At 36.7% G+C, this 25,829-nt stretch overlaps 3 protein-coding genes across 4 annotated transcripts in view; all 3 read left to right on the top strand.

The window, feature by feature from the left end:
* Window positions 1–25,829, top strand: part of LOC140164555 (gamma-aminobutyric acid type B receptor subunit 2-like) — a 110,208-nt gene that overhangs the window by 69,452 nt on the left and 14,927 nt on the right. The window contains exons 1-2 of one of the 2 annotated variants that reach the window (XM_072187975.1): window positions 12,748–12,763; window positions 19,235–19,372. The gene's annotated coding sequence lies outside the window, so the exon portion shown is untranslated. Of the gene's footprint in view, window positions 1–12,747; window positions 12,764–19,234; window positions 19,373–25,829 lie in introns of those variants that run through there. The other variant, XM_072187894.1, reaches the window with a different exon arrangement.
* Window positions 9,003–10,526, top strand: LOC140156670 (uncharacterized). Its single transcript, XM_072179612.1, has one exon. The coding sequence runs from the start codon at window positions 9,003–9,005 to the stop codon at window positions 10,524–10,526; it is 1,524 nt and encodes a 507-aa protein (XP_072035713.1).
* Window positions 24,334–25,554, top strand: LOC140156660 (uncharacterized). Its single transcript, XM_072179600.1, has one exon. It carries the CDS (start codon window positions 24,334–24,336, stop codon window positions 25,552–25,554), a length of 1,221 nt encoding a protein of 406 aa, XP_072035701.1.

The following is a 25,829-nucleotide window of genomic DNA, read 5'->3' as shown; positions in this document are numbered from 1 at the left end:
GTACTCTTTAGCTCTGATTTAAGACCTCATTGGATAAAATTGCTTGAGAATTAAAGAAACGGTGGTCTAAAACCTAATAAAGAAACGAAATCAAAAGTTGCACTTTTGTGTTCTAATCAATGAAAGCACGACGCTAAGGACTGAACACGTTTCATGAATTCATGATCCGAGTTCACGCTTGTAGACAAACGCAATTAATTCTCAAGAGTAACTTATCATGACTCGTGACTTGATGTAAAAGGACTGACTCAAGTGATATTCGGTTCACCAACTTGAAGTTCTGGTGACTTGTCACAACCTTGGTCATCAAACTTATAATTGCTTTGGAGATAATTTTTTTTTTTTTTTTAAAAACCCGGGTGCAAAAAGGTGATCATTGCGGTCTGAATATCTACGGGCACTTGTCAAATTTTACGGGCCCAAACGCTCATAATTTAGCATACCTATAACATTTACAGGCCGTATTGAAATAAGGGAACATTTCCAAGACCATTTATGTAGGCCCTTAGGTCAGAACATTTACGGGCCCTTATAGTGGACCCACCTTATTTATATCATTGTCCAGCAGTGATAAATCTCGGCAAGTTCCTGTAATATCAAACATTACATTTGTTCAAACTAACCTACATAATCTAATCCAAGAGCTTTAAGTGAAGCTTGTTATGCTTTCTTTGCTGATTCATACCCCATATTAGTAAACCACAGCTTGGTCACCACGAATAAATCTTTCCTTGGAATGCCAGAATCTCTGATTGCCTTGCCGGGTGGCTGTGTCTATTAATCTCATGGCGCAATCTTTAATGGTGCACACTGTGGCTTCATGTCCATAACCACCATATTCAGCACATGCCCCTACAAAAGCCAAGAGAAGAGACCTTAGTGGCCCGTAAAGTTAAGAAAAGAGACCCTAGCGGCCCAGAGTAAAAAAATGCAAGAATAAAGAGACGTAGCGAATAGTGAACTTGTATTCGTCTCTACGACCCCTTCCGCAATTGATGGCGTCCATAGCAAAAAGAAAAAAGTTCCTGGTGACACCCGATGTCAATTTAGTGATCATCAGGAACCTTTCGGGTACCTTTGCGGATACCTAGCTTAAGTTATCCAAAAGATGCCGGGTTGACATCTGGAAGTCTCCCCAATTCGAATATTTCGAATGAGTTTAATACCCAGAAGGTTCCCAGAAACTTAGATTCTCTGAGGAGTTACCCGCTGGTTATCCGCTTTTAATTTGACCCTTAAAATAGCCCAAAGCGTTTTAAAAATGCATCGTGGGTAGGTATATGGTCAAAGGTCACCGAATGATTTCAAAATGGAGTACCTGGCTGTTTTTGACAGTTGGAATATATGTGCATTATATTCAGCTTATTTGTATGGATTGATATGTAGGCCATTACAAGATGTTCACTAATTGATCTGGAACATGCTGTAGGAATTATAAAGCATTGAGTGTTTGATTTCGTATGACAATGCAGGTACCCAGCAAACACAGAAATGTTCTTAAAACGTTTATTCAAAACGATTTGATAATATTGATAAATGTCGGGTTATAAAAAGGTCATGAATACGTTTTTTAAACGTTATTGTGAAATATTTTGGTCAATCATTTTTACATTATATTTTGTCAACAGTTAAATAACATTTTTCAAGAATGTTTTGTATCTATGTTTTCAAAAATGTTTTCTGAAAGTTATTTTAATAACGTGTTTATACCCGATATAACTTGACCTTTAAACGTTTTCTGTACAACGGAAGGGAATATTTGTGTGAACTGATTTATATATTGATGCAGTGTTTATACATGTACCTATAAATGAAGAGCTTGTTTCCAAACCATGTTAAGTTCACAAACACATGTTTCTGATTTACCTATGCGATATTGCAATGGGTTGTGATGCTATAGGTATAGCATATGAAAAGGTTTGACTACAAAAACGATTCTTTTATAAATGCATCTACGCACAGTTTCCACCTCGATACACCCGAGTACACAAAAATTTCCAGCACAGCGAGAATGAGCGAGTCTAGTCTCCACACAGTCTGTGTTGTACTACACGGTTGAGTGCATAGCATTTTAAGAGCTGTGTGAGATCTAGTGGAAAATAGACATCTGAAGTTGGTTTTTGCCAAAACCTCAAGGGTTCCCTTCACCCAATCAGAATTGTTTTTTATATCGAACGAAAGCTAACACTTCCCCCCTAAAAACATTCTATGTCATTAGTCAACAGGTGACGCAATTCAAGTCTTATAGCGACGCGAATGTGACAAAACTGTTGAACTTGACGACCTATTCACGCAGACTTTTTGACTAAAATGTAGATTTAAAAGTCTAAACCTCAAGTGTTCCTTACAATATTTTTCAAATTTTATGTCATTAAATTAAAGAGCACACTTATATTATCCATATACTAGCGTCATTAGAATGCACAATGGCCAATTCTCTTTAAATTGCATATCTTGTGCAAAAAGTTACTGATTTCTCCTGTTTTGTCGTACGGTTGTAAAGTCAATGAGCTATGACTTTGCCAATTGATATGTAATTTCAGTTGGATGCACCATTACAAAGCAAATCGTGGATGGATGCACAGTAACAATACTGGTGAGGCCTTTGGTTCCCAAATAAAAACAATATTCTGCATATTGTTAAGCAGCATTCTTATGGTAAATAATAGCTTGTTGATGGCACAGCTCATTGTTGCTAATGTCAAACTGATCGAAGTAATTGTGATTGTATCACACAAGTAAATGAGAAACATGTGGTTGTGAACTTAACATGGTTTGGAAACAAGCTCTTCAAATGCAAATTTGAATGTTCTAGTTTATTTGTGCATGCATGTATTTGATTTAGACACTAGATCAATGTCAATTATTTATTACTAATCAGCTAAAGACCTAGCTAGCTTTCAGTTACGTGTCAATTAACTGGTGTTTTCTATCATCTTTGATATAAGAATTATATTGAGTTATTTGTTGCAAATAAATTATATAATATTTGATATAAAAATTATACAATAACCACAGGCTGAGTCAGTATGATCACATTTTAGGTATTAAAATAGATGTATTATGCTGATATCATATCAATTTGGTCGTACATTGTAAGGTATATGCAGCTTATTAAGGTAAAGCCAAGAATTTTCTGCTTTACAAATGCTAAATTCCGCTTTTCTCCGCTTTGTAATTTTAGCACATTTCTGACATAATAAAATTTCACAAGAATCATTGCGATGTTGCAAAGTTGGGATGGGTGATTGGGTATCATGGCTGCAATGGGAGGTCGGACAGGCGTTGTACGGTAAATCTATGACGGATTTTACTTTATTTTGATGAATTTTGAAGACCCATTTCATTTAGTATTTTATTTATTTCTTTTCAATTACATTTTATTTCTTTTTCTAGGTCATTTTTGCTTATTTTTAAAAAAATATTTTCCTCAGAATGCGTTTTCCGCTTTACTTCCGAATTCCGCGATTTTCGCGGAATTTCCGCAACGCGGAAATTTCTTGGCTTTATATTAAGGTGTGAACCAAATCAGAAGAACCTTTTTTATACAATTGCTACAATATGTACACTTTCACGTTTCTTATCTAGCACTATAGCTGCAGAATTGTATTTTCCAAAAAATGCAATTCATTTAAGCTAAATTGCCTAATAAATTAGTTGACACCCACGAATTTGTAGTTAAAGATAACTAAAAGTTAGGAAAAGAAAATTACAAAACTGTATTTATTTTAGAAGCGACACCCACACATAATAATTGGCGAGTCGAGGTGGTCACCGTGCGAGATATATGTTCGCGTCTGTCAGCGTTGCCATGGTAGCTGCCCGTGACTGCAATTGAAAATGGACTAATTATGCACGGGCGCGGAGTGCAATAGTCTTTTTCTATAAATAGCAAAATAATAATAATCTCTCCACACAAACAAGCTGCTGAAGAGGCTAAATTCATCGCAAAATGGCGTTTTGCGTTTTCTACCATATTGCTGATCCTCACGTATGTACATGGAAAACACTGTGACAATACGTAGTGTATTGTCACGGTGAAGACCGTGCTTGGAAGAGTATGCTGTATGCTAGCATACGTATGGTCACGGTGCACACCGACACCGCCTGGCTAATAATTATTTGGTGGAGCAGGGACACTAAAATGAATACACGGGATCGATACACGTGAATTGCTATGCACGATTTTGATATCAGACGAAAATCTTCGAATACTGGGTTAGAAATTGATGAATATCTCCCGCAAATGAATTTTTCTCAAGAAACCAGATGTGGTCTCATACACACGAAAATACGTGTTGAACAGATATGATAGTCGCTAGAATGCGCTTTGAAAATTGGCCGTGCGCTTTGAAGTCAAAATCTGACCATTTTATATTGCGTTGGTCCTGTAATACCCTGTGTGGACTACAGCGTGTAGTACAACTGCACTCACTGTAGGCAGTATAAAAGTCGATGACCATTGACCTCAATGGGGTATACAAGCTTATTCACGCACAACCAAGCAGTCTGCCGCCTGGACAACCAATTCTTTAGAAATGCTTAGTCGCGCTAAAAGTCGATCGATACATGTAAAAATCAGCACAATTCAGAGATACACCTTTTTGCTATGAAATTAATTTTCTCGGTCAAATATAAAGCAATATTTTTTTTTCTTCAGTAATGTCAGTTAAAAACTTGGTGCTTGAATATACATTTTTTTAAATCCTGGTGTTAAAATTAAGCATCAAATTGTGTCTTTTAGTGTGATATTTTTGATTTTTATAGGCCTTGAATTCGCCTGCGAGCTTTTTACGGAATTCATGTTTTAGCGTCTCAAACTAACATAGTTTGCTAAAGAAAGATATTTCCCACCTCTGTAAAGCACATCGTGTGGGTCTATATGTTATAGTTTTGTCAGAATTTCCGTTTTGTTTTACCCTTTTTCCATTTATGCTCCGAAAATGTCAAACTAAGTAAAAGTAGGCAATGGTGAGTACTTTTATCTCGAGAGCAACCAGCTGAAATAGTCGATATTTCCTTTGTTGTTATCCAGGTCAATTTTTCATTGAAAGCAAATTGCCCGACCAGCGATTAAATCCCCAATTGGGTGTTCTGGTTAAACATGATCAGTAGGAGCGCTATAGGTCTGGGAATTTCTTTGCTATATTGAAGTTCTGGCAACACTATAGCCATGCCGGTATTCCTATTAAACCCAGGGATATCGATCCAAAATGCTAGTATTAGCCTTTAGATTTCACGTGTTGATTTAGAAATTTTTCAGCCGACAGTGAAAGATGGTGAAATCAAAACGGAAATTCTGACAAAACTCACGGTGATGTGCTTTAGAAAGTTGGGGAAAATCCTTCATTAGCGAACTATATTACTTTGAAAAGCTAAGAGGTTGATCCAAGAAAAAGCTCGCGGGCCGAGCTGAAGCCTATAAAAATCGAATATCTTACACTAAATGACTGAATTTCAGGCCTAAGTTTAACACCAGGATTTTTAAAAAAAAATCAGTATCAAGCATTATAGTTTTTCCAGCCATTTACTGAAAAAATGAAAATTATTGCTTTTCATTTGGCTGAGAAAAAATTTTACACTGAAAAGGTGTAACTCAAAATTTTGCTCATTTCAACACCAATTTCGATCGTTTGTATTGCCTCATTAAATGACTGAGTGAGCCTTGCAGAACAAAAGAATCGGTTGTGCAGGTAGCTGACTGCAAGATCAATTACCCGGCTATTGTGAGTAGCCTTAGTTATGTCCCTCGACTAATTATTAGTTCTAAAGAGCTTTAAAGGTTTGAACCAAATGGCTAATCGTGGCTGTGGATTCAACCTACCATGGCGATTCCTGTCATGAAGATATAGGGTCGATGACACTGTGCGGTGTATACCGTTGTCAAAAATACCACGTAGGCGTACTTTAGTACAGTAATAACTGGTAGCTACGATGGCGACGAAAGCAATTATTTTCGTTGTCTTGCCTGTTATTATTGTTATGGTAGCCATTTCTCAAGATGTTTCAGGACAGAATCAGACAACTATCATACCGAATACAGCAGCTGACAAAATTCCACTCTACTTTGCTGGCTTGTTCAGTATAACTAGGAATGCGGATGTAAGTGGTGTGCTAGTTGGTGTAGAGATGGCTTTGGACCATATCAACGAGAGGTAGGATATGTTGCCAGATTATGAACTGAAAATGGTTTGGAATGATACAGGGTAAGTAAAAACAATAACTATATTAAGTGGTTTAACTGATATAACTTAACATCTTTTCAGACCAAAGCGAGGATAGACCCCTTGGGTACTCATGAAATGAAATGTATGTAAGCTAAAACTTAGCTAGGATTATCAAAGCAATGAACGTGGCCCTCTTAACAATGAATTTGCGCGGCAAATCACACCTTTTACAGGGATATTCTGAAGTATCGTTTTCACGGACCAAGAAAAAAATGTAGGGGACACTCAGGATTACACGAAGTGGGTAATTTTAGACATTGTTTTGTATTATATATTTAAAAGTAATGATAAGTTCATAAAAGTATACATTTTCAGAAAGAAAATGGTACAAGTAATCCAACAAGCACGGCAGATTGATGCAAAAATTAGCACTTTTGTGAGAAAAGCCCCAAATTTCATTTTCAATGCCAATTTTTGTCCTCCACCATAACTTACCCTTAATTTCCAAATATCTTTATTGTAAAGACACAAAACTCTAGAAACGGTTTTCTCACAATATTAAATTTTGACCTTTACGGTATACCGTTTCATTTCTTTTTACTCACCCTGCGTTTAGGTGTTCATTTTAGTCGCCATCGTGGATTGAAAATGTGAAAAATGTATTTGTAGGTTTTATTTATATTGTGGTTTAAGCATGCAAAAGACAGTTGTTTAACCTGTGTCTGCAACAACAATTAATCAAATTCAAATTCAAATATCAGGATCACCAAAACATGGTCATGCCTGGCTTTGGCCTAGATTTGTTAAGACTAGTGTTGAAATCGGCAAAGGCGAATTTAATTTAAGGAATATGACACTGTCAGCAAAGTAGCCTTGTGGTCCTTCCAGAGAGGCAGAGCCAGGATCTCAAAGGGTGATTCGCGTGATAACCCGACCTTTTTTTAAAGAATAGGGTGAAATAATTGTTGAATAAAGACTTTGTTAAATTGAATATCTGTTAAATTCCAGCCATGGAATGTCAAACTAAAGGTCATTGTTACTCAAAAGTAATAAAAATCAAACTAAAGACAGTATTCATACTTAGATATTCAAAAGAAGTTTGTCCCAAGTTGAAGTAGATCAACCATGTAGTAAAAATATTGACCGGATATGTTGAATAGATTTGAGAATTGTGTGACACGTTACCATTGATATATTATGCCCTTTTCAATGTAATAAATTCATGCTTTACTTGCTTCAGAAACCTTATTTACTTGTGAAGTTGTATTCATATAAAAATCAAAGGCACCGTGCCTTTTTGGCATAAACATGTACATATTATCGTGCCAGCAATCTGGTACTTCGATTATTTGTGGTGCCTGCCATGACAAAATGAGGCCATTAGGCCAACAACATTAATCACCAATCATTCAATAAATACTAAAGCAATGTATTGCACTTTTAAACAGTTTTGTAAGCGCTTCAATCTATACCTTATTTAATTTGTTATATAATCTAAATATGATTTTGCATATAAATGTTTACTAAAGAGTTTTTAAATCTTTTTATTTAATTTACTTTAGCTTTTAGAAGAAAAAACACTGCCTATTTTTGGCAATCGATGCGAATTGTCGACATGATTTTCTCGTTTCTGTGACTGTGTGTCACCCAGTAGTTTCTCTTCATATAAACTCCTCAACAAAAGTATGGAAAGTTTTTTCAAGCATCTATATCTCGGATTATTTGTGACATGTTCATATCGTGTTGCATATCAGTGGATAGTTACTTTATACCCTTTACAATGACACCACATTTGAAACAATCACCTTTTTCACACCTTGAGTAGGCTACACGTCTTGTGAATGTAGTAGAGTATCGAAACAGAATGTGCCAAATTAGCCATTATTTTCTGCAGCAATCTGCAATACCACATCTTCACAATCTGGGACCTAATGCAATCCTCCAAGATGACAACGCTTGCCCCCACAGAGCCAGGGTAGTCAACGACTATACCTATAGGATATGAGAGTAGGTGGAATGGAATGGCTTTTCATCAGCCCAGACCTCAACCTTGAATAAAAATTCCTTTAAAAGGGAAGGCAAGCCTCAATGCCGAAGAGGTCTTGTAAATAGTTTGGGTCACCGTGAAAGGCATTTTTTTTTTTTTTTTTTACATCCATGTTACATGACAGTCAACCAAACCATCAATGGTGAGAACATGAAACAGCAAAAAACATCAACTCCTATAACTCCTGTCAACTCTTTAATTCATTACTCCAAATTGTTCTGTATTTTTGTCTTTACTGCTTTTTACCCATGCTTATTATTAAAATCAAGAAATACACTGCAGTTGTTAGTTAATTCGCTATGTAAACTCAACTTACATGCACATTTTATTTTAAAATGATTTTATATTATTTCGCAATGTATAGTTTACTATAAAGTAGATAGTGGCAAGCACATGATAAAGGACTGATCATTCACTACAATCTTCACTTTTAAACTGTATTTTTGAATGTGTTGATTGTTAGTCCGAAACTCCTGCAAAGCTATGGACATGGCATCTTACCTACTCCATTCTGTAATAGTCTGCATTGTGTGTTTTTTCAGTCTTCAATCATTTTGTTGAATGTAATTTTATGACTGCGAATGGCCCAGCAAGCCTGCAGCTGATAAACTACCGCTCAAAGTAAACAAAGGAAATGTAAACGGACGGATTCAAATGGAAAACGACACGGAACTGTTAAAAGACAACGAAATAGCCCAACGACTAGGACTGCAACATGGAATGTCAGTGGAATTGGACAGAAGGAACCAGAGATTGTTGAAATAATGCAGAGGTATAGCATCTCAATCATGGGAATATCTGATACAAGACTTAAAGGAAAATGCATGAAGGAATCGTACAACGACTATGTACTCATCTGGTCTGGAGTGGACAAGAACAAAAGAGCCGTCCATGGAGTGAGTTTCTACCTACACCCAGAATTAGCTAAGAACATTATGGAAGTTGACTACATATCCGAAAGAATAATCAGACTCAGAATACAACAAGAGAAAGAGGTTACAACATACATCCAAGTGTATGCTCCATGCAATGATTCCTACTCAGATGAAGACAAGGATACATTCTTTGAAGAGTTATCTGATGTTATAAACAGTACAAAGAATCAGGATATGCTGGTGGTAATGGGAGACATGAATGGACACGTGGGAAGTGAACGATCACCTTGGGAAGATTACCTAGGACCCCACAGTGCACCAAACACAAGTCGGAACTACAATGGACAGCTCATCTTGGAACTTTGTGCCCAACATGATCTCTTTGTCACAAACACATTCTTCCAACATAGGAGTAGCCAAATATTCACATGGTACAAGTGGAATGACCTCACCAAAGCTTCTCAGCTTGACTTCATCCTCATTAAAAAGACAGATCGATGCAAAGTGAATGACTCTAAAGCAATGCCAAACATCCACATAGATACTGATCATAGACCAGTCATGATGGAAACAAGTGCCAGGAGAAGACCACGGCCAAATAAAAGGCAGCAACCTGAGACAATAAACCTCAGAAAATTAGCAGAAGAACCAGTGAAGGCAGCCATCGAACAACAGATGGATCAGCTATTCCAAAAACTACCAGATCAGGAAGGAAATACAGAAGAAGAGTGGACATGGTTCAAAGATGCTCTAACAGACACCCTTAAAGCAAACTGTGGGACTAAGAAAAGAAAAACAGGACAAGTGAAAGGGACATCCTGGTGGAATGACACGGTCAAAGCAGCAACCAAAGAGAAGAAAAGACTCTTCAAGAAATGGTCCAAAAGCAACCTGGAAGCAGACTACAACGAGTACAGGGAAGCCCGGCGTAACTGCAAGAAGACTATCAAAGAAGCCAAAGACCAGTCTTGGAAAACATATGGGGAAGATCTGGCAGAAAAATCAAGTAGCTCAAGCAGAGAGTTCTTTAAAGCAGTTAAAGCCTACAAACAGCAGGACGAGCCTTTTGACCCAACCGCCATCATAAACGACAAGGATGGAAACCCCCTCACAGACAGCTGCGAAATCACCAACAGATGGGAAGAATACTACGAAGATCTGCTCAAACCAAGCGGTGATGGTGACAGAAAACAGCAGCAGCCCTTCCATCCTCGGTTCCAAGAGGAAGTTGATCCACCCATACTCCAGGAGGAAGTCAGAAATGCTATTAAAACCAGTCCCAAAAACAAGGCAGCTGGAATTGATGACATCACAACAGAAGCCATACGTGCTTGTAGAGATACAGGAGTCAAATGGTTGACAAGAGTGTTCAACAGGGCTTGGGAGGAGCGAGCTGTACCCGATGACTGGCAACGTGCAATAATTGTCCCCATCTGAAAAAAAAAAGGGAGTAAAAGAGATTGTAGCAAATATAGAGGAATCTCTCTGCTCAGCCATACTGGGAAGATTTATGGAAAGATCTTAGAGAAACGAATACGACCAGTTGTTGAACATCAGCTGAGCGAAGCGCAATTTGGGTTCAGGAAGAACAGAGGGTGCACTGATGCCATATTTGCTCTGAGACAGCTGTGTGAAAGGAGTATTGAGTACAACCAAGATCTGTACACTATATTCATAGACCAAGAAAAGGCGTTTGATCGAGTAAACAGAGATCTACTCTGGACTGTGCTAGAAGACTACGGTGTAAAAGGGCAACTGCTGGACAGTGTGAGAGCCATCTACAGGGACAGCCTCTGTACTGTCAGGACAAGGACAGGACTCACCAAGTGGTTTCCTGTGAAGTCAGGTGTCCGACAAGGATGTGTCCTCTCGCCTCTCCTGTTCCTCATTTTTATGGACAGGATCACCCAAGAAGCAAATCTAGATGAAGAAGCTCTCAATGAACTACTGTTTGCAGATGATCAATGTCTCATCCACCAAGACAGCCTTAGCTTACAAAACCACACCAACAGACTGCACGCAACCTGCCAGAAGTATGGCATGAGCATAAGCATCCCAAAGACAGAACCCATGCTGATCAGCCGATCCCAAAAGACCTTGGACATCAAGATTGACAACACAACCCTCCAGCAATCAAAGGAGTTTAAGTACCTGGGCAGCATCTTTACTGAAGACGGGAAGATAGACCGAGAAATTGAAACCAGATGCCAGAAAGCAAACAACATCACCTTCATGCTTGGGCCTATACTTTCCCACCCAGCTGTGCCAATGGATGCAAAAAGAACAATCATCAACGCAATCTATACTCCGACTCTCTGCTACCAGGCACAAACATGGGCTCGAACAAAAAGACTGAACGGAAGATCACCACCTGTGAAATGAAATGCCTACGAAAAGCTGTAAACAAGACACGACGGGACAAAATTAGAAATGAAGTCATCAGAGACATGGTTGGCACCAAGCCTATGCTAGACCAGATTGAAAGCCATCGCATCAAATGGTTTGGTCATCTTATGCGCATGCCCACAAATCAACCAGCCCTGCGGACCTACAACAGCAAACTGTCCGGTACCAAGCCTGTAGGAAGACCAAGAAGAAGATGGATTGAGGGGTCAAGAAAATCCTGACAAGGCACAATACCAACCTGACAGATGCTACCCATGCAGCCCAAGACAGACGTCCCATCATTTCCCCGCGACTCTGAGAGGAACAAGCGGAGGACAAAAGTAAAGTAATGTTATGAATCAAATAAAAAAGATAGAAAGTGGCCTCACTTTAGTTATGTGTCATTTTACAGTATTTATAATTTATAAAGTAAGACAATAATTTATTTATTTTCTATAAGTGCATGTCAAAATATGGGATATATTGTTCAATATTATAGCTAGCCCCTAAAAACTTTATTTTCCATCGGATTTTTCCCGTTGAAAAGACAAAACTGATTTTAAAGATATAGCAATAATATCATCAATAACATTTTGAGTCATTTTTATCCATAAAACGATACAGGATAGGATAGATAATTACTTTGACTTCAATGTGGTCCATATAATGAAGATTTTGATTCTACAACATTATTAGATCTGTTATCAACATATCAATTATGCACTCACAGGCAACCAAACATCATGCTATGCTCAGTAGTCCACTAATATGACCTCGTTCCAGTGATCATTCCCCGCTAATTACTAATTGTTGTGCTGATTGCTGAACAAGTTTATGTTTATATGTGTAGGCCTAACCTATGATAACTTTTTAAGTCATAATTAATTCAAACATAACTTTGGCAATACTCAATCGTTTTCGTTCGTTGAAACGGCAAAACATACTTTCTTTTCCTTCCAAATCGAATTAGCAGACATCAAAAACATTTCCACCACAAAAAGTAAAAAAATAATTCATACCAATAGAAGAAGGCTATAATCTTAGCTAATCTTTAATGTACACAAATCCCATCTAAGAATTAGATACCAGCCCTATGGGCTGGCGAAAAGACCTGAAAACTTGTGCGTGCCAGAGTTGCCAATGCAACCACATTTAATGACTTGAAACGAGAATCCCGGTTGAAGAATGGAATGTCATACCACAGCAACGTGTGACCAGGCTGGTGAGCAACACGGGGAGGGGGTATCTGGCTGTTGTGGCTACGTATAGTTTTTACACCCGCTATTGAGGTTAGTGACTGGTGTTGTTTGAGCACAGGATAATGGTTAATTTGGCACATATTGTTTGAGGCCCCACTACATTCGCAAGACGTGTACTCAGCCGTGAAAAGGTGATTGTTTCAAATGTGGCATCATTGTAAAAGGGAAATAACGTAGCCATCTATTGATATGCAACACGATATGAGTATGTCACAAATAATCTGAGATATATATAGATATTTGAAAAAACTTTCCAAACTTTTGTTGATGAGTTTACATTAGGACTCTTTGGTTTTTACATTTGGGCATTATGGCTAAAGGTTTAAAGTGGTGCCCCTGGGGTTTAGATATCATTTACCTGTTGGCCCCTGTTATTACAAATCGTTGAAATCAGATGTTCATCCAATCAATAAACCGTAATCCGCAAACAATGGACATTCTAATAGATTCTGTCTGGACCTGTCGAAAAAAATCAAGTTTCAGGTGCATAAATAACGAATTTATTAAGGAAAGGGTCCGCTTTTTGCATATTCCACCCCATACATATATCTGCGGGCCTGATAGATATTATACCAATAATTGGTCACTTTTAATGTGGCTCATATTACGTTTTGGATTATTATTATTGCATATTTTTATCACGATTATTGGAATTTAAAAGTCGAATAATCCCAATGAGTAAAGTAACCCACAAGAACACATCTTCCGTACAGTCTTAATCATGTTTATGCATTAATAGATGGGGCATTTAGCCAGTATAACTCTCAGTATCGTGATGACAAGTTCAAGAAGAACGTTCAAGGTTACTATTCATATACGAGTTTATCTTTGAGCATGGAAAATCATTTAGGGACAAATCGCATACTTGCAGAAAAGCAAGATGTTGAAAACAAAGCTAAACAACAACAAAAATATCCCTGATCTTCTTGGAATGGTCTTTTAAATTCAGTAACCAATATTTTCAGATATTACTTTTAACGGCAAGAATATGTAGAAGCCGTTACTAGACCTGCGATGAGAGGTACGCCGAATGTGGCATAAAATATATCAGTTATATTGGTGTAAAGAGTTAAAGTTGAAATTTGGGCAATTTATAGGTCAAACACAGGAAAGTTATCCAATTCTGAAGAAAATGGTATCGAAATGTTTGTCTTGTTATAATAATTCAGAAAAGTGGACCGTCAAGATTTTGATTCCCAGCGGAGAGCTGCGTAAACCACTGGCAAAGAGAAAGCATCTTTTTTTGTTTAGGGACCGTTCATTATTTCCACCGGAGGGGGCCGGGAGAATACATGGGGGTCAGATGGTTTTGGTCAGGCAAAAGGGGGGGTCAGATGGTTTTTAGTTATTGAAAGGGGGGGTCAGATGGTTTTGCACCTCAAAATCCTGGAGCTTCGCCCCTGGAATCCCATCTGGAACATTGCCCCTGGTCCCCTGACCATTAGATTTGCGCTTTGTGTGTCGGCCGACACTTTGGTCCTAGTGCGGTCTGGCCTCGGAGGAATCTGCTTGTTTTTCACCAGCCACAGTGTGAATTGACACCACAACTACATGATTTGGATGTATTTCTGTGTTAAGTTCACACTTACAACCACTTGGCATATTATATTGTAAGCTAATTATATAATATCCCCCTTTCAATAACATAATTATTAGCCTATATTGTATGTTCAATAACATATCATATCATATCATGTACAATGTAAGCTAATGTAGGTCCTATTGTAATTCAATTGCAAAATTTGACCGAGCTGTATTACATTTCAATACTAGGGCTACATGCAGTTAAGTTATATAATTACATGGCAAATGATACGAGAGTGCGAGTCCAACAAAAATAAGTATAACGTATACAGTGATTGATTTTCCTGCCCATTTACATGCAGCCTTGCCTTCAAACCTGGTCAGTGGCCTGGAAATGTTTTAATTTAAGATATTATTCCTAAACTTACAAATTAAAATAACAAATACAGCAATTAACATTACCTTATTATTTTTAATATAACTGATATACTCAAAGTATATGACGTATAATGCACTCGTGCAAATGCATTCGTCAAGATAATCGCACTTGCCATAGAGTTATTGCATTTAGCTAAATGCAACAACACGAATACATTCACTCAGTTCATTATCGTTATCATATCAAAATAAGAAATACTAAAATGCACTTTTGCCAATTTGTATCACCCAAAGTAGCGTATGGAAATCAAAGACTGAAAGTAAACAAAGAGTAGAAATCTCTGCAATGCGTACTTGGTGTTGGTGACAATAAAAATAAATTAAAAGACCTTGGATCTTGCACTTTTTCTTTGTACTATATATACTCTTGGCAAAATGTCAAGACGCCTCTTCGCGTAACATATTGTTCCCTTAGCCACTTTGCAAAATGGCTATGACTAAGGACTTTTAGCATGTTCTTTCTTTCTTTCTTTCTTTCTTTCTTTCTTTCTTTCTTTCTTTCTTTCTTTCTTTCCATATTATTGACGGCTTGAACTTATTACCAATTTCGTCAACCTCAAAACTTCTTTTCATGTTGCAAGTAAACAACTTTATCATAATAATTATGGTGGAGGTTGAAAGTCATGTTTTGTATTCCTTTATTCTATATCGGTTGCGCTTGTGCAAATAAATACAATTGCCTTGCCCAACCATAAAACGCATTTAGGCATTCTTTTTCTTACTTAGGTATGGGAATATCAGTAGACTAGTTTGATATATGTTGTGGCTTTCTGGCAAAGTAAATTTAATTAAAAACGTGTGTAAAAATTGACTAAATTGTATCTACAATAATGTTATTAATTTGCTCAGACAAAGATGAAACAATATACACATTTAAAAGTGTAAAACAAAATAAAAACGCACACGAAATCAGTTGTGATTAAGTGATTAAATGAATTAGAAATGATATAAATTATAATTTGATTTAATTTGTCACCTAACATAATAATATTATTTGACATTAATGGTGTAGCTGTGTTAAGGATTTACCAATCGAATGTCATTTCTGAGCTCGGCAGTTCTTATTGTTTTGTTGGATTAGTCTTAAAAATCTGCAGTTTTGCTTTTATTGCAAACTGAAAGTCATTGTGCACTCTTTGTTAGAAGCATGAGACATTTTTTAGAAAAGTTGAACAATGATGGCGCTATTTATCTGAAATCTTGTTTGCATCTAGGGGTAGACACTTGTAAAATGGTATTAGAACATCAGCAAACAGACTAACAAATCACATGGGAATTTTATATATTATTTGGCTCATTTAAATTTAAAATATATGTAAATAGCGCCCTCAATTTGCACACAAATGTACAGTTTATAGAATTAAAATTACCACAAAAAAAGAAGAAAAAGATGAATAATTTGATATAATTTTAAAAATTGCTATAAAATATATGTGTATACACAGAGTATTACTGTCTGTTCAATTAGCTTAGATTCTTGAATTTTTAAGATATTTGAAAAAATAAAAAATTGTAGCCAAAGTCATCAAAGAAAAGTGTTAGCACAGCCTTAGACCTAACGTGATTTATACTTTTCAAATTCCAAAGTTCAATTTAAAACCCCATTTCTTTTCAATTTTACCTTATTTTAGGCAGTTACTTGGGTCCACCAAAAGGGTTCGCGACCTTTTTACAAATCGAGTGGGACGGTCCATTCTCAACTTAGAGCATAGACCCTATCCAATTTAGCAAAACAATCTGTCCACCAATCTGTCCTGCCATTTCAATTGTTATACCGTTCCGGTTATTTGATAGGTTCTATAGGTGATGATGGTCCACCGGTTTTTGTTACACGAAATTATATGACGCGATTATGTTTTATGTATAACATTATTCTGAGCATTATTTTTTTCCTAAACAATGACATTAAAATTATGGATTTCGTTTTTATTTCAACTGGTTTACCATGTACATTGAGTTTTGTATAATACCATCATTCCGTCCCAAGAATATCAGCATTCGCTTGACATTTTCAGATACAGTGACTTTACAAGAATTGTTTTCTGTAACCTGATTGTTTTAAATAATATTTTCTTGTACAAAAGTTCTTTTGTTTTCAAATATCCTTCTCATAGTTTGTATTCAACAAACAAAACGAAATAACAAATTGAAAATAAATGTGTAGTTTTATAATAGGCCTATATGCGTACACCTTCTCAGACCCATTCGCAAAATAAATAAATAAATAAATAAATAAATTAATAAATAAATTAATAAATAAATAAATAAATAAATAAATAAATAAATAAATAAATTAATAAATTAATTAATTAATCGGCGGACGAGTGCCTTTTGGGCATGAAACTCAGGGGAACGGCTCCGTATGCAGGAAGGTCTGTTCTATGAATTGTTAATTAATTAATTAATTAATTAAATAAAATAAATAAATATTTCAGAAAACCTTTCATAAATAATAACGTAATGTTTCAATAAATTAGGCATACTGGCAAATATTTTGCTGGACAATACCTCCTGATGCGGATGGTCGAATAAATACTATCTCTGCGCATTGGGACATTCGTCCCCATTGCTCTAAATGGATTGATTAAAAAAAGTTTATGGTACCCGACGTTCTACGGCTTTTTATAAAAAAAATATCGCGGGAAAAGACCAAAATTGAAAAGAAATGGGGTTTTAAATTGAACTTTAGAATTTGAAAAGTATAAATCACGTTAGGTCTAAGGCTGTGCTAACACTTTTCTTTGATGACTTTGACCGCAATTTTTTATTTTTCAAATATCTTAAAAATTCAAGAATCTAAGCTAATTGAACAGACAGTAGTGTGATAGCTGTTGGTATTATTCAGGTCTAGAATTGAATATTATAATAATGTTTTGTTAAAAAAATTAATAAATGATCACATCAAACAACCGTGAATGTCCAATGTTGATTTTAAAGCGTAGAATCATTTTACCCCTGTGACCGCTAGAGGTCACGAAAGGTCACAGAAGGGTAAACAATTGAAAATTCTCCAATCTTACTGAAAGAGATACCAAATTACTCGCCTTATCACAAGGATTTTTAACGAATTTATAGTTTGTGCGAGTTTGCGAGTTATCCTACAATATACTTCTAGTGGCCGTTTCTATTCATCCTTATGTATTCTTCTCTCGTGCATTATTTTCGCGAACTACTTCGTGTGCAGGTTTATATAAACCTGCACGCTAAACAATAGATTATCTAAAACCCGCACGCTAAACAATAGATTTTAGATAATACGTGCACGCTCAAATACTAGAAATACTACTTTCACATTACTATATAACTTATATAACTATGTTCGATATATATACCACCAAAAAAGTACGAATATACATTCTGTGGCGTTAAAATAGTTATAGGGTATGGTATTTTTTCATGCGCACTTTGTAAATCATAGGTTACAAACTGTTCTATTTTGCCATAAATAATGATTAATAAACTCAAATAAATCAAACATCAAATGACCATAACTCCACCCAAAGTTACCAAATTACTTGCCAATGTACTCGTAATGCCGTTCTTTGATTATTGCAATCTTGTATGGAATAATAATTGCTCTAAGGATCTTAGTAACAAATTACAAGTACTCCAAAATAGACTTGCGAGGTTAGTACTTAACGAAGGCCCAAGGGCACGTGTTTTGGATATGTATGATGTTCTGAAATGGAAAACTTTGAAAACCCGTTCTCATATCAATCTTATTAATCTTGTTCATAAATGCTTGACAGGGAATGCCCCAGATTACCTACGAACTAAATTTTTCTATGTTAACACCCACCACGCCTACGTAACAAAGTCAAGCTCAGGTCTATGTCTTTACCATAACAAGGTGTCGTCAGAAGCAGGAAAAGGAACTTTCATTATCGAGGTGTTACAGCGTGGAATGAGATGCCACAACATTTAAGGTTAATAAATTACAACTCAAACTTGTTCAAACGGGCACTTCACAATAATTTCTGAACTTTTAATATTTTGTAAAATGTATATATATGAAAAATGTAAATAATGCGCCAAAGTTTTACTTTATGACTTTTAAAGAGAGATTAACTTTCGCGTCAACACAAAAGCGCCGCAAATACCACAGACAGTTGTGTACGGTGTAGTTAATGGTAATGGCGCGGACCCAGAAGATTTAAACCATAGCGAGATATGGGCGACCAATCACAAAGCAGATCCATTTAAAGATGCATTACATCATGGCCAATTTTAGTTAGGCCAGAAATTGGCCTAACTCTCCATCATGTCCATAGAGTCCCGTGTTAAAAATCTTAACCGTAAGGCAAAGTCAGTAGTCTACTTGGGAAGCTAACAAAGAGAGGGAGTAGGGTGACTGAAAAGATCAGATGTGAAAATCTATCAATTGTGCACATATTAATTAAATCAGAGTTTTAAGCTTAAATACAATATCCAGAGTATGCACAATGGGCAAGTGGACTACGGGGTAGTCCAGTTGTGGAAAAGACACTGGGAAGACACCGCACTTTTGAGTAATTAACGCTTTTCTTTTATTCATTTCAGTGTGTTTCCGGTCTTGGCACTCGGATGTTTATTGATCAAATTATCAACGAACCCACGAAAATTATGATTATTGGACCACCGTGCTCTTTCAACGCACACAACGTTGCAGAGATCTCACACTACTGGAATTTGATAACGGTATTTATAATCAGATATTTTCTTTTCGGGTCTATTTAGGTTTTCGGTTTGTTCCTCAATTGAACAGAAACTAAGTATCCAAAGATTAGTGTTATCAAGTGAGAACGCTTTAGGTCGAAATGTTCTGAAACAGAGTTGTCTCATATAATGTACATTCAGGTGCGGATTAAGGGCACATGCCAAGTAACCGGGCGTTCCACGGCATGAAGGTGATACTCCGACCTTTCCATGGCGTAGCCAGCCTTCTTAATGTGTGTTTGGCGGGGAGGGGGTCCAAATGTTGAGCCCCACTTTAACAGATGATTAATAGTGTATTTCGTTCCTAGTATAAGTGTCCTGGAACTGGCTAAAAGCTAAAATGGCCAAACTTGACATTATACTGGAGCAAATTCGCCCAAGCTGTGCAAGGCTTGGATACGAAAAAGGGGATATGATCCCGTGTTTTGAAAACGAGGACGCGGTACGTTTTTCCAAACTGGAACAGGGACATGACCCCGTTTTTCCAGACACCCGATCACATGCAGCGTGGCAAAAAATATGTACCGAGTATGATAAATGATTAGTTTATTTTCAGTTTGTCTAATCTTTGACCAAAATGTTACCTCCACTGACAATTTCTGTGGGGCACCTACCCCCACCCTCCTGCTGGCTACGCCAATGAGGGGGTCAAGCTCTGTCTTAGGAAAAATTGCAAAACGGATATAAACTGGCGAAAATTTGCTCAAATAGGGCATACCACTAATTGATTTTGGTTAAAGGTGGTACTACACCCCTGATAAATTTTATGAGTAATTTTGCATTTTCTCAAAAAATAACTACACGCTGGTAACAAAGTTATGTATATTATAGAGCAAGGAATCAATTACTTCACTGAAATTTCAGGGATTCAAGACAAGTGGTTCATTATATATGTTATGAAATGAGGTACATTCTAGTGGGACCTCTTTTCTTATCATAAATAATGTACCGCTTGTCTTGAGTCACTGAAATTCCAGTGTAGTAACTGGATTCCTTGCCCCTATAATATACATGACATTTGTTACCAGTGTTGTTATTTTTTGAGAAAATGCAAAAATATTCACAAATTATCAAGGGGTACTGTAGTACCACCTTAATATAATGAATGAACCTGTCTTAAGTTGATCTTTCAAATGACTATTTGTCTTGAATGCGGGCGAAGCGCGCGAAAATATATGCGGGCGCAGAATCGATACTGAATTGGCCAATTCGCTCCCCCTAAGGTGCCACCCAGGGCTAATGAACGTTTTTGCCTTTTTTTTTCTACACAAACATGTACGCAAACCAGGGACGTACCCGGACCATCTAGCCGGGGGGCTACATTTAAAAACTACCCCGCTAACCCGTTACTAAAATGGACAAATAGGCGCGTGAAAACTTGCAATTTTAACACTAAATGGGCCAAAATTAGGATAACTGTAGCCTAATACCGGGCCAAATGAAGAAACACAACTTGGTAAATTTTGTCCCTGTATTTCGAGCTAGGGGAAACTTGCCCTCCCGGTCGGTGCGAGTCTGAAGCTAACAAAATTCTCAGGTATGCAGTTTTAAAAAACAAACATATAGATGGTCAAATGAACAGTTTGAAATGTCAGGGGTGGAAGCTATAGCAAATCATATCTATCAACAACTAGTATATTGCGACACAAAGTTAATGGGCTTGCAACAAGAAAGCTGTTCAATATAATTTCACAAATTAATAATCATGATCATTTATTTTCAATTTCACATGAAACGACAATTTAAAAAACACATAACGGCCATCATCATCTTGTATTTTAATGGGGCTTACAAAAGAAAGTTTGTAAAATTTCACCGAAAGTAATAAGTACATGTAATAATGTATTGCAATTTCAATGAAATGATGATTTGAAAAAAAAACCGCAAATCACCACCTGATATTGCTGCACATTTTCTTTTCATGCATCGTTCATTTTCGCAGTAGTGAATACTAAATGTTCAGTTTAACAAACTTAGGAAACAGTCTAACCAGCAAACACAAAACGTTTTACAGAAAACGTTTAAATATATTGAATATTGAATATTTAATATTGAATATTATTTAAAACATTTGAATAACATTCAAAAAACATTTTTGCAAAACTTGCTGCACAACATTCTAAACAGAATGATATGTAAGTGTTGACAAAATATTTTGATAAAATGTTTGCCCAAAATATTTTAAAATAATGTTTGAAAAACATTTTCATGGCCTTTATATAATCCGACATTTAAATATTATTTAAGTGTTAAGTTCGTAATTGACATCGGAATCACCGGGCTTCGTTGAACGATTATTTGGAAAGGAGATCTCAAACAGATTGGTCCAGTCGAGGAATCAGCGCTCAATGGACTTTCGCGTTCACTAATAATGAATGGTTGACTGTGTGTGTAATCAGTGGCGTCGATTTATGGATGAAGAGGAATGGGTTTTTGGCATTGAGAAAACTACGGGGGGGGGGACTTTGGCATTTTTTTTATAGGGCATTATGTAATTATTTATTTTTACATTATCCAGAGATGGAACCGAACCGAGACTGTGGGCCAGTCTACACTATATCATGCTCTCATCATATAATCACAATCACTTTGACAAGTTTGACATTAGCAACAATGAGCTGTACTATCATTTACCATAACAATGCTGCATAACAATATGCAAACTATTGTTCTCATTTCGGGAACAAAGCCCACACAGTATTGTTATTATGCGTTTGCTTTGTAACATTTCATCCAATTGAAACTATAGCATTGCAATATACAGGGAAATCAGATACAAACACGGTTTATATGCTAGTCTCAGATGAAATTCTAAGCTCAAATTATGTATTTATTTTTTAGGCCTAATATTTCTCATGATATTGATATACATATGAATTGTAATATCACAATTTACTAATATATAAATAATAATATATATTTAATTTGGAGTTTTTTTCTGTGAACAACAACAGTATATGATGTTCTGTCCATTGAGAGCGTTTATAGTCCCTTTTCAACTTGGTGTGGGGAACAAAGACAAAGACAAGATAAAAACTAATGCAGTATGTAAACCAGAATGGTGTACATGCACTGTTACGTCTGCATTAGAAAAATCCAAAACCACAGGGATGGTAGACAAAGTTAACAAAAATACGACCGACGTTTCGAGCAGATAAACTGCTCTTCTTCAGGGACAGACAACAAAATATAAAAGCAAACATACTGTAACTGTAGTTAAAAAATATATAAAAATAAAATTCAAGTCAAAAACTGTTCAGGCAAGTTCAAATAGAACTCAAAAAAGACGGTTCACTACAATGAGAAACTGGAAAGCAATATAATTATGTAAATGAGCAACACTTTTATATTTTGTTGTCTGTCCCTGAAGAAGAGCAATTTATCTGCTCGAAACGTCGGTTGTATTTTTGTTAACTTTGTCTACCATCCCTGTGGTTTTGGATTTTTTCTAATGCAGACGTAACAGTGCATGTACACCATTCTGGTTTACATACTGCATTAGTTTTTATCTTGTCTTTGTCTTTGTTCCCCACACCAAGTTGGTATACCTGGCTCGAATCTTTTTGCATCAAACAACTTTTTTTAATCAAATGTGCGTCCCCTAAAAATTACGCCGAGTGATTGATTTCTTCTTGTTTGTATTGTGCTACAAGCCGACCAAAGAAATAATATCGCCATTTATCAGAACCCCGATTAAACTTTGGCGAATCTTGCATGACAAAAACATGTCTTGCTATATTTTCGATATCTTGATTGAGGAGAGCTCTTTGGGGCATCTAAATTACCAACATTATTTCTCAACTTTCTGACACTCGCTATCCCACTTTCACTCCAAATTGAAGCTACTATTGAAACGATACGTCTTCAATAACATACTGACAAGTTTGAGTATCGGAAATCTCATGCACAAACGCGTATCATCCTGGGACAGCCAATAAAGCATGTACCCTAGCAAACACAAAAACGTTTTTAAAACGTTTTAAATAAGTTATATTTTGGGTTTTGGTTTAGGTAAAAACGTTTTAATAACATAAAAATGTCGGGCTATATAAATCGTTTTAAAACGTTTTGTATGAAAACACACTACAACAATATTTTTAAAATGTTTTCGAAATGTCATTGTAAACTATTTTTGCAAACATTTTTGGCCAAATATTTTGTCAACACTTAAATAACATTATGTTAAAATATTTGCACCCAGCAAACACAGATATGTTCTTAAAATGTTTTTTACAAAACGTTTTAATAACATTTAAATGTCGGGTTACACAAAGATCGTGAAAACATTTTAAAAACGTTATTGTAAATATTTTGGGCAAACATTTTTTGCAAAATATTTTTCAACCCCAAAATAACATTCTGTTTAGAATGATTTGTACCAAGTTTTCAAAAATGTTTTTGGAATGTTATTAAAACGTTTTTATACCCTTTATATAACCCGACATTTAAATGTTTTCTGTAAAACATTTGTGTTTGCTGTGCAGTAAATTACCAACAAATGTTATTTAATAAATAGATGCATTTTGTAGGATTGTAGATCAAATAATTAAACATTTTGCTAGGCAAATCCAATAAAAAGAAACTCACTTCTTTAGCTTTCGCCATCTGGTCTGATGGCTTGATCACAAGTGTCTTGGTCCACTGCTTTTCCCGCGAAACGGCTTGTTGACATTTCCCGGAAGTGATGTTGTTTTTGTTTTGAGCAGTGGATCCAAGATTAATGAGGGGCAATACAGGTTGCTTTACCCAACAGCAGAGAATACCCCCAGGATGTATTGCACAACCAAGATACATAAACCTGGTAATCCTATTAGACCAATAGTGGATTACACCGGCTCAATTGCGTATCAGACTTCTAAAGCCCTCGCAGAAATACTTGCGCCTTTAGTCGGTACCTCTGAACATCATGTGGTTAATTCCAAAGCCCTAGCAGAAGATAAGAGATGACAGCCGTTATGATAGACGATGGTGATATTTTGAACTCCCATGACGTCGTATCGCTCTTCACGAACACCCCAATTGACAAATCACTGGACGTCATCAAAGCCAGACTTGAAAGTGACAACACTCTTAAGGACAGAACCAAATTGAATGCTGATGACATCATCCAACTTCTCAGCTTCGTACTCACCACAACATATTTCAGCTTTCGGGGACAGATCTACCGCCAGATTTTTGGAGCTGCTATGGGCAGCCCAGTTAGTGCGATCGTCGCCAATTTGTTCATGGAGTGGTTAGAGAAAGAAGCAGTTGCCACAGCGCCCCTTGATTGTAAACCTAAGATCTGGAGAAGATATGTTGATGATGTACTGGAGATCATACAGAATGATAGCACTCAAAAGCTCACCGACCATCTAAATTCCGTTGATCCAACTGGGAATATTAAATTCACCTTTGAAGAGGAGGATCAGGGTAAAATCCCTTTTCTGGACACTTTAATCGTCCGCAAAGAAGACGGGTCCTTAAAGCTGCTGGTTTACCGAAAGAAAACACATACAGACCAGTATCTGAATTTTCAGTCGCAGCACCCCCTTCACCAAAAACTTGGGGTCATCCGGACTCTTATGGATAGGATGGATAACATCGTGACAGAGGAAGAAGACAGAAAAGATGAGGAAATAAAGATCAGAACAGCGCTAACAGAGTGTGGCTATCCAAAATGGTCTTTGGATAGAGTTAAACAGCAAATGAAGGACAAGAAACCAAAAGCGAAAGAGAAAAAGAAAGACGACACACCATCAAAAGGAATGGTGGTGATACCCTATGTTGAAGGCTTGGCAGAGAGGCTGCAAAGAATATTTAAAAAACACAACATCTCCACGGCGATGCGGCCTACCAACACGCTAAAAAGCCTCCTAGTCCACCCTAAGGACAAAAAGGACATAAAGCAGACAAGTGACGTTGTCTACGATATCCCATGTAAAGGGTGTGACAAGTCCTACGTAGGGGAGACAGGAAGACAGTTTGGGACAAGACTCAAAGAACACAAGAAAGACTCTGAAACAATAGCCGAAAGAAAATTCACAAGGGCAAACAGGAAAGAATCAACTTCTGAACAACACAAATCAGCCATTACGATCACATCGCGCAGGAGAACCACGTCATTGAATGGGAGGGGGCAAAAGTCCTTGACAGGGACTCGAACGCATTCACCAGAAGAATAAGGGAAGCTATCCAAATCTGCAAAAAGGGGGCCAAAGCAATCAACCGCGATGAGGGTATCGTCTCTCTCGATCACGTATACGATCCACTGCTCAAAACAAAAACAACATCACTTCCGGGAAATGTCAACAAGCCGTTTCGCGGGAAAAGCAGTGGACCAAGACACTTGTGATCAAGCCATCAGACCAGATGGCGAAAGCTAAAGAAGTGAGTTTCTTTTTATTGGATTTGCCTAGCAAAATGTTTAATTAAATGTTATTTAATGTTATGAAAAAGT

The sequence above is a fragment of the Amphiura filiformis genome, chromosome 1, assembly GCF_039555335.1.
Source record: "Amphiura filiformis chromosome 1, Afil_fr2py, whole genome shotgun sequence".
In the NCBI taxonomy this organism is placed as follows: domain Eukaryota; kingdom Metazoa; phylum Echinodermata; class Ophiuroidea; order Amphilepidida; family Amphiuridae; genus Amphiura; species Amphiura filiformis.
Note: the sequence above shows the minus strand (reverse complement) of the source record. Positions and strands in the feature narration are given on the sequence as shown.

Coding starts and splice junctions, on each gene's coding strand:
- LOC140156670 (XM_072179612.1), top strand. CDS start 9,003: ATGGGAATATCTGATACAAGACTTAAAGGAAAATGCATGAAGGAATCG.
- LOC140156660 (XM_072179600.1), top strand. CDS start 24,334: ATGACAGCCGTTATGATAGACGATGGTGATATTTTGAACTCCCATGAC.